Source organism: Nerophis lumbriciformis, linkage group LG22 (genome assembly GCF_033978685.3).
Source record: "Nerophis lumbriciformis linkage group LG22, RoL_Nlum_v2.1, whole genome shotgun sequence".
Classification (NCBI taxonomy): domain Eukaryota; kingdom Metazoa; phylum Chordata; class Actinopteri; order Syngnathiformes; family Syngnathidae; genus Nerophis; species Nerophis lumbriciformis.
The window spans coordinates 23,576,425-23,593,966 of record NC_084569.2 but is presented as its reverse complement, the minus strand read 5'-3'; the positions used below and the strand labels follow the sequence as shown (position 1 = coordinate 23,593,966).

The window sequence follows — 17,542 nt, the reverse complement described above, 5'->3', positions numbered from 1 at the left end:
AAATTTGGTTTTGATCCTAAATTTATTCCTTGGGTTAGAGTCCTGTACGAGACTCCACTTGCCTCCATACATACTAACGGCATCCGTTCAGCTTACTTCCCTCTCCAGCGTGGGACCCGGCAGGGATGTCCGCTTTCACCCTTGCTGTTTAATATAGCCATTGAACCGCTTGCTATTTGGCTTAAGAATTGGGAGGAATTTAAGGGTATCACTCGTTTTGGTCGGGTTCATAAGCTCTCCCTATATGCCGATGATCTTCTGTTGTTTGTTTCGGACCCCTCGTCCTCGCTTCCCCATATACCGTATATTTCGGACTATAAGTCGCAGCGTTTTTCATAGTTTGGCCGGGGGTGCGACTTATACTCAGGAGCGACTTATGTGTGAAATTATTAACACATTACCGTAAAATATCAAATAATATTATTTAGCTCATTCACGTAAGAGACTAGACGTATAAGATTTCATCGAATTTAGCGATTAGGAGTGACAGATTGTTTGGTAAACGTATAGCATGTTCTATATGTTATAGTTGTTTGAATGACTCTTACCATAATATGTTACGTTAACATACCAGGCACGTTCTCAGTTGGTTATTTATGCCTCATATAACGTACACTTATTCAGCCTGTTGTTCACTATTCTTTATTTATTTTAAATTGCCTTTTAAATGTCTATTCTTGGTGTTGGGTTTTAGCAAATAAATTTCCCCCAAAAAATGCGATTTATACTCCAGTGCGACTTATATGTTTTTTTCCTTCTTTATAATGCATTTTTGGTAGGTGCGACTTATACTCCGGAGCGACTTATACTCCGAAAACTACGGTACTATCGATTCTGGATCAGTTCGGTCGTTTGTCAGGGTACAAACTGAATATTCAGAAAAGCGAACTATTTTTTGTGAATAATTTGGCAAGGTCACTCCCGCCCTCACAATTCCCTTTTAAAGGGGAACATTATCACAATTTCAGAATTGTTAAAACCATTAAAAATCAGTTCCCAGTGGCTTATTATATTTTTCGAAGTTTTTTTCAAAATTTTACCCATCACGCAATATCCCTAAAAAAAGCTTCAAAGTGCCTGATTTTAACCATCGTTATAAACACCCGTCCATTTTCCTGTGACGTCACATAGTGAAGCCAACACAAACAAACACGGCGGAAAGAACAGCAAGCTATAGCGACATTAGATTAGATTCAGACTCGGATTTCAGCGGCTTAAGCGATTCAACAGATTACGAATGTATTGAAACGGATGGTTGTAGTGTGGAGGCAGGTAGCGAAAACGAAATTGAAGAAGAAACTGAAGCTATTGAGCCATATCGGTTTGAACCGTATGCAAGCGAAACCGACGAAAACGACAGCCAGCGACACGGGAGAAAGCGAGGACGAATTCGGCGATCGCCTTCTAACCAACGATTGGTATGTGTTTGTTTGGCATTAAAGGAAACTAACAACTATGAATTAGGTTTACAGCATATGAAATACATTTGGCAACAACATGCACTTTGAGAGTGCAGACAGCCCAATTTTCATCAATTAATATATTCTCTAGACATACCCTCATCCGTGCTCTTTTCCTGAAAGCTGATCTGTCCACTTTTGGAGTTGTTGTCAGCAGGCCAGGGAATCTAGGGTCGATAGGGGGTTTAGCTCGCTCGTCTGCGGGAACAAACTGCCGCCATTGCTTGCCGTGCTACCAAGGTCCTTTGTCCCTGAATTGCTCACACACTCCGGCAGATTCAATGGGGGTCTGGCGGCAGATTTCTTTGACTTTATCGTTGGAAATGCATCTGCTTTGAGTGTCGCAGGATATCCACACATTCTTGCCATCTCTGTCGTAGCATAGCTTTCGTCGGTAAAGTGTGTGGAACAAACATCCAATTTCTTGCCACTTTCGCATCTTTGGGCCACTGGTGCAACTTGAATCTGTCCCTGTTCGTGTTGTTACACCCTCCGACAACACACCGACGAGGCATGATGTCTCCAAGGTACGGAAAACAGTCGAAAAAACGGAAAATAACAGAGCTGATTTGACTCGGTGTTTGAGAAAATGGCGGATTGCTTACCGATGTGACGCCACGTTGTGACGTCATCGCTCCGAGAGCGAATATTAGAAAGGTGTTTAATTCGCCAAAATTCACCCATTTAGAGTTCGGAAATCGGTTAAAAAAAATATATGGTCTTTTTTTTGCAACATCAAGGTATATATTGACGCTTACATAGGTCTGGTGATAATGTTCCCCTTTAAGATCTCAGAGGACGGATTTAAATATCTAGGTGTGTTCGTCTCGAATTGTCCCACAGAGCTGTTCCGTAAAAACTTTCAGGCACTGTTGGACAAATGTAAATCGGACTTGTCCAGGTGGGCTGCCCTCCCCCTATCCCTGGTTGGCCGCATTAAACCTCATAAAAGTGATTTTACTTCCGAAATTTTTATAGCTCTTTCAGCACATCCCTATATGTCTCAACAAATCATTTTTTGTTGGCCTTGATCAACAACTCCTTGCTTTCATTTGGCAAAATAGGCCAGCCCGCCTTGGGAAAGCCATTCTACAGCTCCCTAAGGCGGAGGGTGGTCTAGCACTCCCAAACTTTAGAAATTATTTCTGGGCCTGCAATATTAATAAACTTATGTACTGGGTCCGCTGCGACTCCCCAGCCGCCTGTCCACCTTGGGCTCACATAGAGGTGGCATCGTCTAATGGTTCCCTGCACGCGGTGATTTGCTCACAGCTACCCTTATGTTCATTGTGGACCTCCTTAAACCCAGTTGTTAAAAATACCATTAAAATTTGGACTCAATTTAGGAAACATCACGGCCTGCACAGGGCTTCCAGCGGTGCTCCGATTTTGAACAATCCCGCCTTTCTCCCTGCCTTCTCTGATTCTGCGTTTCGCGCATGGTCGACTAACGGCCTTAAAATTCTCAATGACCTGTACCACGATGGAGTGTTCTCTTCCTTCGCTTCTCTGTCAACAAGATACAATCTGCCTTATACTAATTTCTTTCGATACCTCCAAACAAGGCATTTTATTAAAAAACAATTTCCTCATTTTCCCAACCGCCCCCCAGAAGCAGAAATCGATCGATTTCTCTCCTTTGACTCTGACCAACGACGTTTGCTATCTTTCATATATAATGAAATCGGCCTTCTGAATCCACTTAATACTTCAACTGTCAGAGAATCCTGGGAGCATGACCTCGGGGCACCTATACCTGACGGGAGGTGGAGAGAGGCTTTGAGGCTGGTACATTCATCGTCTATATGCGCTAGGCATGGCCTAATACAATGTAAGGTACTACATAAAGCACATTTCACCAATGCTAGACTGGCTAAAATATACCCCAACCATAGCGACACTTGTAACCGCTGTAGACAATCCCCAGCTGACCATTTGCATATGTTCTGGACGTGCCCAAAACTCTCAAGTTTTTGGTCGGCTATTTTTGACACTGTCAGGTAGGCCCTCGATAGGACAATAACACCCAGCCCGCTGACTGCCCTTTTTGGCGTTCCGCAGGTGGACGGTTTACCTGCAACCGCTCGTCACGTCATTGCGTTAACGACTCTGCTGGCTAGGCGTACAATTATTTTTAAATGGAAGCTTGCGTCCCCGCCGAGCCACACCAGTTGGATACAAGATGTTTTGCGGTGTCTGCAATTAGAGAAGCTTCGGTTCTCGCAGAAAGGATCTGTGTCAGCTTTCCATAAAACTTGGGGCCCCCTCCTAGACCTTATTAGGGACAAGCTTGACATCAGCCCAAGCGATTCGAGTAACACAACTTAGACACAGCTGACCGCTGATGTGTTTAGCAAATGTAACATTTCAAATTATTTAAATGATACTATATTTCAAGGTACAGTCTAATTTAAGGAACAATAAGAAATGCTATTTTTCCAGTGTTCAAGGTTGTTTAAATGATTTTTTTTACCTCTGTCAGGAGGTTACACAATTGTCTGTCAGTTAGTTAGTTGAAAACACAACTCAAAAAGTTATGCCTGGATTTTGTTGAATCTTTCTGGAACATGTTCAAAATAGTATAAGGAAAGAGTGATTTGATTTTGGGAGTGATCCGGATAATTTTTACTTTGTTATGTTTAATGTACAAGGCTGAACTTGTGTGAGTGTATGAGATAGTGTAAAGACAATATTTTCCCTCCTTTGATGAAAATGGAACACGTTAAGATACTAGAGTTGGCCTTGGTTTTGCTCGAAGAAGACAAAAACAATGATCTCACCCGGTCTCTTGTCTATACACACATTATTCTCTCTAGTCTTAATCGTGTCAGGATGTATCAGGTGCGAAGAGTGAGAGTGGACAAGAATGCGTGTGTGCCAAACATACGCCAAGTTAACTTTTGATTTCGATCTCCGTCAAGGCAAGGCAGCAAAAGCATATGGAGAGCGACCATTTTCAGAGAATGCTCTGGACTTTAGACGGCTCGATCCTCTCTCCAGCGCTAGTATTGCGGTTGTTTGTACTTACTCCTTTGTATTGAATACATGTTTAATCTTCAATTCTAGTCATCTTTCTTTATCCAGACAGACTTTACAGTAAAAAAATCTGGGAGGACTCTTCCTTGTAAACAACAAACGAGACCGATGCAAAGAATGAACCCTCATGCAGCGACAGAAACAAAAACACATGTACCCTTTCACGAAGGACCTTCACCAGGAGGTTATGTATTCGCTAAGGTTCGTCTGTCTGTTAGTTAGCAACATAGCTCAAAGGGTTATGGGCGTATTTTAAATCAACTAATAAGGAAATGTCAGAAATGGAATAAAGAAGCGTCTTTTCATGTCGTTCTCGCCATTTCCGGGTCCTAAATGGCTGCCAAAGTATACCAACTTTTTGGAATACGATTGTTATCATGCATTTGTACATTTTATTTCTGGGGGACAAAAATGGCAGTGATTCAGTGGTATGGCCCAAGTGTGTAAATAGGTTGCATTAAGATTTGTTTTCTACATTTAAAAAACACTTTTTGTCACATATTTTACAGACCATCTTTAAGCCGCTTTCTGACCGTCTCTTCAGGATGTACCATTTGGTGGGCGGTCTTATTTACGTGCCTCCACTTGAACTGCGTCTTCTCCCAGTCATCTTTGTTGAAGTTTTTAGCGTTTCCATAGCAAGTCTACTAACAGATATAACTTAGAATTATACGCTACTTTGTGGCAACAGCGGAGCATGCATGTCCCACAACAAGAAGATAGAGAAAAAGAAGGAACCGAAAAACAACTGAAAACAATGGCAGACTCGCGCAAGACTATGTGCAAACCACTACCATATATGGAGCTATCTGCAGACGTAACTCAGGCAAAATACGTCACTAAACAGCTTTTTTGAAGCAAGTTTAGAAGAAGGCTCCATTGATTTATAACATTTCCCCACTATGCCTCCATGGTTTGATTTCACATTTTCAGGACCCATGGGGATCTTAAATACACAAAATCAGGTTGCATAATAGGGCTCCTTTAAACTGGTCCATTTCCGTTTCATTAAATAATACATGAAGAGTCGCGTTTTTACCGTTTGGTCAAACTTACCCCGTGCCGTGTCCTGAATCTCCTCCAGCAGCAGCATCTTCTTCTCCGTTTCCAACGCCGTCATCTGCCGCTCGTGCTGCCTCTGCAGCTCCTGCATGGCTTGCCGATGAGCGCGCTCTACAGCGGCCAGGCCGCGGCTGCAGGGGCCGTCGGTGCCGCATGGGGCGCGCGTCCCCTTTCCCCCTCCCCCTCCCCCTCCCCGTTGTAGTTGCTCAAGCTGCTGCCTCAGTGACGCCACCTGAGGGGGACGAGAAAGCAAAGGTAAAGCCCACTGTAAGCCGAACTACTCAAAATTCAAACATGGCTGTGCCGTGTGTTAACTGTAAACATGGTGGAGCAAACACTTTGATAAATACTTACAACAAAATTCATTTGACCATGCTTAGGGCCCTATGGATAAGCCAGAATCCTCACGCTTTTTTATTTTTTTTTATTTTAAATGTTTATGGCAGCACAGTCAGTTTATCACATGTACACAGTTCATTGAGGGTTTCTGCAGGTATCAGCACATCTAATTTCATGCTCTTTAACCACTAAAACAGAATCAATACCCATGTCCTACTGCAGACAGTTATAGTCAAAAGTTTACAATTGTCTGTATGGACAACTGTAACCTTTTGAAAATGATCATTTAACATTAAGTAGTACTCTCTTGTGCAGTGGAAACTCACCTAAAAAAAAACCTTAGCTCTAAAAGTACCACCTATATGACTGGAGGTTGGGGAAATAATCGATTTTTAGATTAATCGCAAGTCAGACAAAATCGATTAGTAAACGTCAATCGATAATCGATTTGTTTATTGTAAATAAAGTAATGAAGAGGGTTTCTAAAATTTGGCTCCTTACAGAGATCTGACCAGCTTCTTTACTTTAGGGCACTTATGTTCCAGTTTAGAATAACATCATAAATGTGATGGGAATTAATTCAACTCTTTATTATTATAAATGCACTGTTTTTAAAAGTTGCAAGTGATAAACGCTTATTTAGTGAAACAAAAATAAATGTGAAACTGCAACAATATACATAAATTAAAGATGTATCAACAATGGATTTTTAATCTAATCGTGAGGTGGCCAAAGATTACCACCTCTAATAATGACCAACATTAAATACAGTAGCGTAGTAGGCCTAAGTATTCATTAGAAACAAGGCCATGGTTTTATTTAAATGGACTGTTTGCAACATTTACACAGATGCCTATCGGGCTCCAACTAATGTATTTTACACGTCTTCTCGTACTTAATAACGTAGTTATGTAACACATGAACGTGCAGTAGCTCTTGGTGTTGTATAATAACGGTTTGGATAGCTAGCGTTAGCTGTCATTGAATGTATATCCTATTATTTCAAAAACATAACTGCAAATTGTTCGTTATTTCTCTTGGACTGCTCCCTGCACGCACGTGTTGACGAGTGACCGCTGTAAACATCAATAATTTCATTCGGGCCAGTAGAATTTTTTTGATTACATAAACTTTGTAATTGTGAAAAAAATATAAGACAACTGTTGTGTTCTGTCAAACCACTAATGCTAAGATAAGATAGCCACTAGTGTTCTTGTTATAGTTTGTGCTTTGAAAAATGCAACTTTAACAAGTATATTTAATATTTTGGCCACACAGTTTAAACAGTAACACTGCTTGAATATAGGAAAATAAAACACTGTACTTTTATCAAGCGATTATTTGGCGTACCACTAGTGGCACACAGACCACAGTTTAAGAATCACTGCTCTTGTGAATTACAATTGTCTCAAGACTGTTTAATCCCATAATTTCTTTTGTTGTAGTGGTAGCAGCAGCTGCCAGTTGTGATAAGAAAATAAAACACTGTACTTTAAGTGATTCTTTGGTGTACCACTAGTGGCACACAGACCAGAGTTTGAGAATCGCTGCGTTAGTTAATTAGAATTGTCTCACAAGACTGTTTTATCCCAGAATGTATTTGTATTTATTTTGCTGTAGTGGTAGCAGCAGCTGCCAATTGCGGTGGCGTCAGCAGAAGTTGCTTTGTTGGTCACGCCAAATATATTTTTGCATCGTTTAATCGCCGTAGTTAATAGCATGTGAGATTTCCCCGCATTAAATGTTTATAATGCCTCTGGACATCCAATGTAATGCCTTTTAAGGTCTTAATTTTGGCTAAATACATTTAATGTTTTTAATGACCCGCAGAAACCCTGCAAGAGAAGCAATCCAAAAGGGCACGTCAGAGCACACAACAGGAGATGTAGCAGTATTCCCCAAGTCTACTGGTTCTGATTTCTCCTTGTCAGATCTTAAGGGAAGACTGCAAGAGCAAAAGCGTGTCTGAAGGACTATTTTAGTGTTAAAAAACAGAAAGACGAAACTTCATCCGAAGGAGATGAAGGGTTAATTTGCATCATTACTTTTTTGCAAATTAGAAGAATCAACTCCACGCACTACCTCCCTCTGCAGCGCCTCATTGGCCAGCTGGCCGGAAGGCCGAGACCCCGCCGTCGGGTTCTCCTTCAAAGGCATGCGCTCAAACTCCGCCCACTTCTTCTCGATCTCGTCCTCCATGCGCAGCCGCGAGTTGACTCCTCCACCGGTGCCCTTCCGAGACAGCACCGCCTCCCACTGGCTGCTGGTGGTGTCCCGGGCCCTCTCCTCCTGCCACTGGCCCTGCTCTCTCCGCGGGCCCTCCCCCGTCTGTCTCTGATTGGCGGAAAGCTGGCCGGAGGAGGCGGGGACCAGGGACAGCTCCACGTAGTCAAACCGACGCTGGGTAGGGGGAACTTCTGAAGGGACATCGGCGTGGTGCGATGGCGGTCGCCGAGGAGTCGGCTGGAAGCGTGTGTGGGAGTTTTCTTTGTCACTGCCGCTATCAGGCAGCCTGAAGAGTTTTTCAGAAGAGAAATGTATTAAATTCTATTCAACCATTCAGTAGTGGACAGCATGAATGAAAAACAGGTGGTGAAAGTACGTTAGTCCAAATTTTACTTTTATTTTGTCTCAAAAAAAGCAGAGATCGACAGTTACGTTTTTTTAAGGGCCAATACCGATTTTTAGTAGTAAAGGGGGCCCATATTCGGAGACAATATTCATATGCAGTAAAGGTTATTTGAACCTGAATAGTATAAGTCGGTGAACAGATAGACAAGTCTTTATAAGTTTGTTTGTTTTTTCTTTTGCTTTTTAAGGAAAGGTGGGACCAGTAGTGAAGTGACGTGTTTAATTTAGCTGCAAAAAACATCAGGGGATTTCCCAAACACCTTTATGACGTGTGTCTAAGAGGAGCATCAACATTTGCAGTTCAAAATATAGAAGATCTTCTGGGAAAATTGGCAAAATAATAAATGTATATATATTTATATGTATTTTTATAACTTTTATAGCAGTAAAGTGGGAAAAGAAAGTTGACTTCATATGCCTAATTGTGTTTCACTTTGTCCATGAAACAATATCCAATTGTATTCACAATACACAAAGAATGTGAAAACAGTTTAACCATCACAAAATGCCACAAATTCAGTCAGCCATTTTGATACCTTCGGCTATTTTCGGAGCTTGACGTCACTGTAGTAACTCTTCTGCACTTTGATCATATTGTTAGGTCAGTCATACTGGAAAAATGTAAAAATTGGAAAGCGACGTGCTGTTTATCATTCACAATCCTTATGTAAGACAAGAACACATGTTTTCTTATTTTTATGCATTCTATGTAATAAACAAATACATAAGTAGTCCGTCAATAGGTCTCTCTATTTTGCATATTGTGACCTGAATATTAACAATGTTGTTATTATAAGCGCAAACACAGACAAACTATTTATAGTGGCGGATCGATAGCACAGTTAAGTAGCCCTCTGCTGCTTTACTGTGAGCCGGCAGCAATATACTGCTGCTCCCGCACCATCGCGTCTTGGCTTGTCAAAGTTATTCTAGTTGATAAATCATGCCTCTCATCTTTATATTATTATTAGCCATAAATCTAGAAGTTGTTCATCTGTGACATTCAAGGTTTACCCGGAGATGGAGACATACACACAACCAAAGACGGTGTCTGCAGGGAGACGTTTCCCTGTTAACTTTCCTTCGTGTGCTTAATGATTAAATCTTCATCTAAACGTTGATCTTGCAACAAGGTTGTGCAGTTATAATACTCCCTGGGCTTTGTCAACTACTACATGTTTAGGGTAAAAGAGATAAGATGCCTAATTTCAGAGAATATAGCTGCAATGGTTGGGTAAACCCAAGAGTATTGATTTTTTTAAATCTGCCAACATTCTATTTGTTAATAACTTTGATAACAAGGCACTTACTGTGTGAGGTCTGGGGTGCTACTGGGCCGGATGCACTTCTTCAAAACCTCAATCCAGTTCCTCCTGATTCCTGCGGTCATGGCAGAAAGTGTAAACGAGGAATCCCTCGTCTGCAGAATTAAGAGAAAAAAAGCATTAAAAAGGTTGATCAAATGGAAAAAGGTAAGGCATTAAGATGATGACTGAGATGTTAAAAGGGGAACTGGACATGATTGGAATTTAGCCTGTCATTTACAATCCTTAAGTAAGGCAAGAACAGGTACGTTGTTCTTGTAGGAGGTGGCTAACGATGCATCGATGGAAGTACACTATTGCACCCATAAAGTCCAAAAACAGCCAAAAATATTCCATTTACATTTCATGATTTGAATATTAACCACATTTGAGCAAGATTGTTATTATAATCGCAGAGATCCAACTAGCTTATGCTGCTATGTTGACATAATGAACTGCTGCATCGCCTCTGAGTTGGTGAAAGTTCATTCTAGATTATAAATCATGCCTCTCACCTGGATAGTAGAAGGTTGTGGCCATAAACCTACGAGTTGGTCAACTCTGGCATCCAATGTAGACCCGGAGATGGCGAGAAGGACACAAAGACGCTTGTTTGTGGCACCTTTTTTTACTTTTAGTGAGGATTACGACAATTTTTTATCCAAACGAGAAGATAAAAACATTTGGTTTCCAGTGAGAGCAGACATTGTACAGTAAGTGATAGTTTTATTATGTTCATTGTTTGTATTTCTTTATTAGCAATACTGCTACTTGGCGAAGTTGGGATAGTGGCCGTGCCAGCAATCTGAGGGTTACTGGTTCAATCCCCACCTTCTACCATCCAAGTCACGTCTGTTGTGTCCTTGAGCAAGACACTTCACCCTTGCTCCTGATGGGTCCTGGTTAGCGCTGTGCATGGCAGCTCCCGCCATCAGTGTGTGAATGTGTGTGTGTGTGTGAATGTGTGAATGTAGAAATAGTGTCAAAGCGCTTTGAGTTCCTTAAAAAGGTAGAAAAGCGCTATACAAATACAACCCATTTACCATTTTATATTGCAGGGGTCTCCAAACTTTTTGACTTGGGGGCCGTATTGGGCTAAAATAATTTGGTCGAGGGCCAAAAGCATGTAAAGTAACTAAAAGTTTGGACACACCTCATTCACAATGGTCAAAATCTCATTGATAAAGCAAGACATTCCACTAATCAACCCTGATAAGGCACACCTGTGAAGTGAAAACCATTTCAGGTGACTACCTCTTGAAGCTCATTTAGAGAATGCCAAGAGTGTGCAAAGCAGTAATCAGAGCATCATTTGAAGAAACTAGAATATAAAACATGTTTTCAGTTATTTCAGCTTTTTCTGTTAAGTATATAACTCCACATGTGTTCATTCATTGTTTTGATGCTTTCAGTGACAATCTACAATGTAAATAGTCATGAAAATAAAGACAACACATTGAATGAAGTGAAGTGAAGTGAATTATATTTATATAGCGCTTTTCTCCAGTGACTCAAAGCGCTTTACATAGTGACACCCAATATCTAAGTTACATTTAAACCAGTGTGGGTGGCACTGGGAGCAGGTGGGTAAAGTGTCTTGCTCAAGTTGCTGGCACGGCTGCTCTACCAACCGAGCTATGTCGCCCCAATGAGAAGGTGTGTACAAACGTTTGGCCTGTACTGTGTGTGTGTATATATATATATATATATATATATATACATATATACACATACATACCAGTGACGTGCAGTCACTAGAGCAGCGTTTCTCAAAGTGTGGGGCGCGCCCCACTGGTGGGGAATAGAGACATGACAGGTGGGGCGCGAGGAACGAGAGGGAATTTCACTTTAATTTTTTAATTTTTTTTTTTAGATTTTTTTTTTTTTACTATGCTTTCATTTTCTATACACACTGTAAATCACTTTGTGATTCTGTCTGTGAAATCCGCTATATAAATAAATGTAAATTACTTATTTTTCCTGTAGGCTTTAAATTTCTAGGTAGGAGCAAAAGTTTGAAAGACATAGCAACAGTAACTAATGGGGGCGGGGCTAAGCGGAACAAACTTGACGAGACAAGCGCAGCAAAATGAAAAGCTGTCCCACTGTCAAACGACACAGTTGCGAGACGTATATGCGACATTGCAAGTGATCTTGAGGAACAACTCGGAGACAAATGAAAAGAAAGTCGTTTTGCTTTACAAGTGGACGAAGCTACTGACAGCAATAAAGACTTCCTGTTCATCGCATACGTCCGCTTTGTGAATGGCGAGTCACTGTGCAAAGATTTTCTGTTTTGCAAATACATCAAAAATAGAGCCTCTGCTGATGAGCTGTTCAAGATAATGGACAGTTTCCTCAAAGAACACGACCTTAAATGGGAAAACTGTGTGGGCTTTTGCTCTGATGGCGCAATGACCATGGCAGGGTCAAGAAACAAGCTGCAGGCTCTAATAAAGAGGGTTGCGCCAAATGCGCACTGGACACACTGTGTCATCCACCGGGAAGCACTCGCGTCAAGGCAGCTCAGCCCCGAACTCAATGAGGTTTTAACAGATGTGAGCGCGGTAAATTTGATCTAAACACGACCACTGAAAGCGCGACTGTTCTCTGCACTGTGTGAGGAAATGGGAGCTGATCATACAGCCGTGCTGCTTCACCATACTTGCCAACCTTGAGACCTCTGATTTCGGGAGGTGGGGGGCGTGGTTGGGGGTGGGGGCGTGGTTAAGAGGGGAGGAGTATATTTACAGCTAGAATTCACCAAGTCAAGTATTTCACACACACACACACACATATATATATATATATATATATATATATATATATATATAAATAAGAGAAATACTTGAATTTCAGTGTTCATTTATTTACACATATACACACACACATAACACTTATCTACTCATTGTTGAGTTAAGGGTTGAATTGTCCATCCTTGTTCTATTCTCTGTCATTATTTTTCTAACCATGCTGAACACCCTCTCTGATGATGCATTCTGCTTCGTCTCCTTGTTGTGTGCGCAGTTGTGCACTGCACTCTCTAAAAGCCCTAGATGTTAATGTCACATATGCATGTACATTAGATGGCAGTATTGCCCTGTTTAAGAGTGTCACAACATTGCTGTTTACGGCAGACGAAAACGTGACTGCTGTTGTTGTGTGTTGTTGCCGTGCTGGGAGGACGTTAATGAAACTGCCTAACAATAAACCCACATAAGAAACCAAGAACTCGCCCTCGATCATTCTACAGTTATAATGTGATTGGGCAGGCACGCTGTTTATATTGTGGGAAAGCGGACGTGAAAACATGCTGTCGACACGTCACTCAGGTACGCCTGAATTTCGGGAGATTTTTGGGAGAAAATTTGTTCCGGGAGGTTTTCGGGAGAAGCGCTGAATTTCGGGAGTCTCCCGGAAAATCCGGGAGGGTTGGCAAGTATGTGTTTCCCAGTGAAGCAAGGGCTTGCCAAATGCATAGCTCCTCCTTTTTTTTGCAAAGATTGCAAAGTGGCACTTTTATTTTATTTATTTTGAACTTGATGCAAGTTATTTGATTTATTATTGAACTTGATGCAAGTTATAACACTTTTATTTGATTTATTATTGAACTTGATGCAAGTTATAACACTTTTATTTGATTATTGAACTTGATGCAAGTTATAACACTTTTGTTTTATTTATTATTGAACTTGATGCAAGTTATTTTATTTATTATTGAACTTGATGCAAGTTATACCAGGCAGCACGGTGGAAGAGGGGTTAGTGCATCTGTCTCACAATACGAAGGTCCTGAGTAGTCTTGGGTTCAATCCCGGGCTCGGGATCTTTCTGTGTGGAGTTTGCATGTTCTCCCCGTGACTGCGTGGGTTCCCTCCGGGTACTCCGGCTTCCTCCCACCTCCAAAAACATGCACCTGGGGATAGGTTGATTGGCAACACTAAATTGGCCCTAGTGTGTGAATGTGAGTGTGAATGTTGTCTGTCTATCTGTGTTGGCCCTGCGATGAGGTGGCGACTTGTCCAGGGTGTACCCCGCCTTCCGCCCAATTGTAGCTGAGATAGGCTCCAGCGCCCCCCGCGACCCCAAAGGGAATAAGCGGTAGGAAATGGATGGATGGATGGATGGATGTTATTTTATGTTACTGAGTTTGAATATATACAACTTGATGTTACTTGATGTTCAATAAATTTGAAAATGTTAAGCTTGGCATTAGCGTTCTGTTGGGGTGATGGGGGCAGGTGGGGCTTGAAATCTCCCCCTTGTCCAAAGTGGGGGATGACAAAAAAAGTTTGAGAACCACTGTATTAAGAGTATGTAAAAATTCGACTCCTACATTGTTTACTTCCGTGACAACCTCCTTAAAGTTATGTAATCAATCAGAAATAGCAAGCATCTAAAATGTGCCAAATATGGATAAGTGTGGAGAGAGTGTTTTGTATTTTTCCATCATGCATTGTAATGGCTGTTATTTGGAATTTTTATGGTGCATTACAATTTTTAATCGTATCTACACCATTCAGTGAGCAGGTTGTGTTATGTGCGTTTACTTTTTTTGTTGGTTGGATATTATTTTTTTTTGCACCACGAGTAGGGAAGGGGGCAGCACAGTGGAACAGGGGTTAGTGCGCGTGCCTCACAATACGAAGGTCCTGGGTTCGGGATCTTTCTGTGTGGAGTTTGCATGTACCCCCTCCCCGTGACTGGGTGGGTTCCCTCCGGCTTCCTCCCACCTCCAAAGACATGCACCTGGGGGCAACACTAAATTGGTCTTAGTGTGTGAATGTGAGTGTGAATGATGTCTATCTGTGTTGGCCCTGCAATGAGGTGGCGACTTGTCCAAGGTGTACACAGTCTTCTGCCCGAATGCAGCTGAGAATGCAACCTTTAATGGGACTAGCGGTACAAAATGGATGGATTGATGTACTAGGGAAGGTTGTTTGCGTTGGGTCATATTAGTAAAAGCTGTGCAGGGTTTCACTCTGAACATGATTAGAGGACAAAATGGTAGCATCAAATCCGGTCTTTTTAAATTGAATGTAATCTCTCTGCGGGCAAGATTCCTTATTCAACTTGTGACCTTTCGCGGGACAAATTGAAGTTGCGGCGGTCCGCACTTGACCCGCAGGCCATAGTTTGGACACCCCTGCTATATTGATCCATCCATCTTCTTCCGCTTATTCGAGGTGGGGTCACGGGGGCAGCAGCCTAAGCAGGGAAGCCCAGACTTCCCTCTCCCCAGCCACTTTGTCCAGTTCCTGCCGGGGGATCCCAAGGCGTTCCCAGGCCAGCCGGGAGACATAGTCTTCCCAATGTGTCCTTGGTCTTCCCCATGGCCTCCTACCCGCCGGATGTTCCCTTAACACCTCCCTAGGCTGGCGTTCGGGTGGCATCCTGACCAGACGCCTGAACCACCTCATGTGGCTCCTCTCGATGTGGAGGAGCAGCGGCTTTAGGAGCAGCGGAGGAAATTCATTTCGGCCGCTTGTACCCGCGATCGGTCATAACCCAAAGCTCATGAGCATAGTTAAGGGTGGGAACCCCTGTTATTGTGTTTCAATAAAGCTGGATCGGTTTAGCACAAAGCTTCTAAAACTTTTAGCTCATCCTCCTTATATTCAGGCTAAAAAAATAGAAGTTTCTGAATCATAATTTTCCCCTCACAAAGTCTACATGACAGAGGCGATTGCTCTAAAACTGCAAGGAAAGCTCAGCTTCCCCTTAAAAACTCAAATGTCAAAAAATAAGTGATTAAATATATAGTGTTGTGTGTACATGTTATTGACTAAATATGCGTTACAACGTGCTTTTTTGTTCAGAATCAGCTTCTTATGACATGGATGTAATGACATGGCTTTCCTCTCTCTCATTCCCGCAGCTTCCCGGTGCTTTAAAAAGTGTAGACACTGGCCGTCCACAGTGTTCAATGGGGAAGCATACACTGCAGCGAAACGAGACGAGTCATTGGATAAATGCTGGGCTTTGTCCCGCCCATCGGACGCTCAGCGTCTATGGGGGTTTATGGGGCAGTGGGCTGGCCTCGGCTGGCCCGGACGCTCAACTTCTGCATGATGATTGGATGATCTGTCTCACTGATTCCCTTTTTGATTGACAGCGAAATGAGCGAATCAGCGATCTTGTGTTGTAAACGTCTGTGGGGCCTTTTTCAATATTCATTCTGTTGTTCAGAGTTGAACGGGAGACTTTCCTGATCGTCTTAGCGACATTTTCTTGGTTAAAAACGACTAGCAACAATTAGAGCTTCTATTTCTGGTGTTTTTTTGTGTTTGGAGACTGACTTCTTTCACTCTGCAGTTTCCGTCCCTACCGAGCAGCGGGTGCTGCTGAGCCCCTCAACCGTCTCAAAGCACTCACAGGCGGACACACGTCGCACTAGCCTCGCGCCAGTCCCAGCTAGCGAGCTAGCAAGCTGCACTTAATGGCAGATCCTTTTAATGTTTATTTTTTTTATTGAAGAACAAACATACATTTATAATGCACACAAATGCACACGGGTGTACAAACTATTGTAATTAGTGGCAAAGATTGAAGCTACATCTGCAGGTGTACAGAGGAGCTTCTCCTGTTTAAAGTGGCTCAAGTCTTACACCCGCAACACCATGGGCCAAGGCCGTTTAAGCAGCCTAGCTCTGCTGGCCATTTGAGAGGACACTTGTCAAATCCCTGGTAAAGACGCCTTTTTGGTACGACAGGGTCACATATCACTTTCTTAAAAAGGAACGGAGAGTAGAATTTACGTATAAATAAACCAACACATTTTTTAATTGAGCTCCCCCTCCTTGAGAGACCAGCATCCGCCACTGCTGCATGATTAGTAGTATTGTGGGAAGGGAAACATGAATAGTCTGTGAAACTAGCATGTTTAAAATGAGCAAAATAAATGAATATTACATGTTATTGTTATTATGGCCTGTTAATACATTATATATTTACAGCGTGTTATCAATCAATCAATCAAAGTTTACTTAGCCCTCAATCACGAGTGTCTCAAAGGGCTGCACAAGCCACAACGACATCCTCGGCTCAGATCCCACATATTAAAACGTTTTCAGAGCGCTTTATAGGCGGAATAGAGCGACTCCGATCAACACCATTGTTAGCTGACTTTTGCTAACATTTATTTACGACTCTGAATACTTGTCTCACAGACGGTTCGTGAATGATAGGCAAACATTCCAGTAAAAGTGCAGTAAAAAAATACTCGCCTGTATCTGAAAGCCATAATTCTTCTCCACGTCAAACTCAGACACCTTCTCGCAGGACTTTAAATCAATTTCACCATCCAGATCATCTTTCTGTCCAAAACATTCAAGCAACTTTTGAGTTAAAATTCCACTTGGGTTTTTGTGAGTACCACACGCTAAACACACCTCCTCTGCACTGGAGTCCCTGTAGTACTTCAGTCCGGCATCAGTCAAAACGAACCAGTGCTTCTTCCACTGAATTTGTAAACAAGATGTCACAGGTCAAACAATATAATAGGAGGAAGGCAAAATATTCAATACTTCATGGCACAATAGAGCGTGTTACAGATGTCAACATAGTACTGTAATGTGTCAGCTTCCTCTTTTTTGTTTTGGTTGCATTTCCTCTTTTATTACCTCTCCACTTTCATCGAGTTTCGACATCCATCCCTTCTTGAAGTTTAGGAGGTCAGGCTGTGGGGCAGAGGTCTGAGTGTCAGGGAGC

The 17,542-nt window shown here is 42.2% G+C and overlaps 1 protein-coding gene across 3 annotated transcripts in view; it reads right to left on the bottom strand.

The window, feature by feature from the left end:
- Nucleotides 1–17,542, bottom strand: part of triobpb (TRIO and F-actin binding protein b) — a 111,618-nt gene that overhangs the window by 61,597 nt on the left and 32,479 nt on the right. For all 3 annotated transcript variants that reach the window (XM_061973556.1, XM_061973558.2, XM_061973557.1), the window contains 6 exons: nucleotides 17,455–17,511; nucleotides 17,224–17,292; nucleotides 17,059–17,148; nucleotides 9,839–9,948; nucleotides 7,980–8,409; nucleotides 5,553–5,790 (listed from right to left, as the gene is read on the bottom strand). In XM_061973556.1, coding sequence (XP_061829540.1) covers nucleotides 5,553–5,790; nucleotides 7,980–8,409; nucleotides 9,839–9,948; nucleotides 17,059–17,148; nucleotides 17,224–17,292; nucleotides 17,455–17,511 — 994 coding nt within the window. The remainder of the gene's footprint in view (nucleotides 1–5,552; nucleotides 5,791–7,979; nucleotides 8,410–9,838; nucleotides 9,949–17,058; nucleotides 17,149–17,223; nucleotides 17,293–17,454; nucleotides 17,512–17,542) is intronic.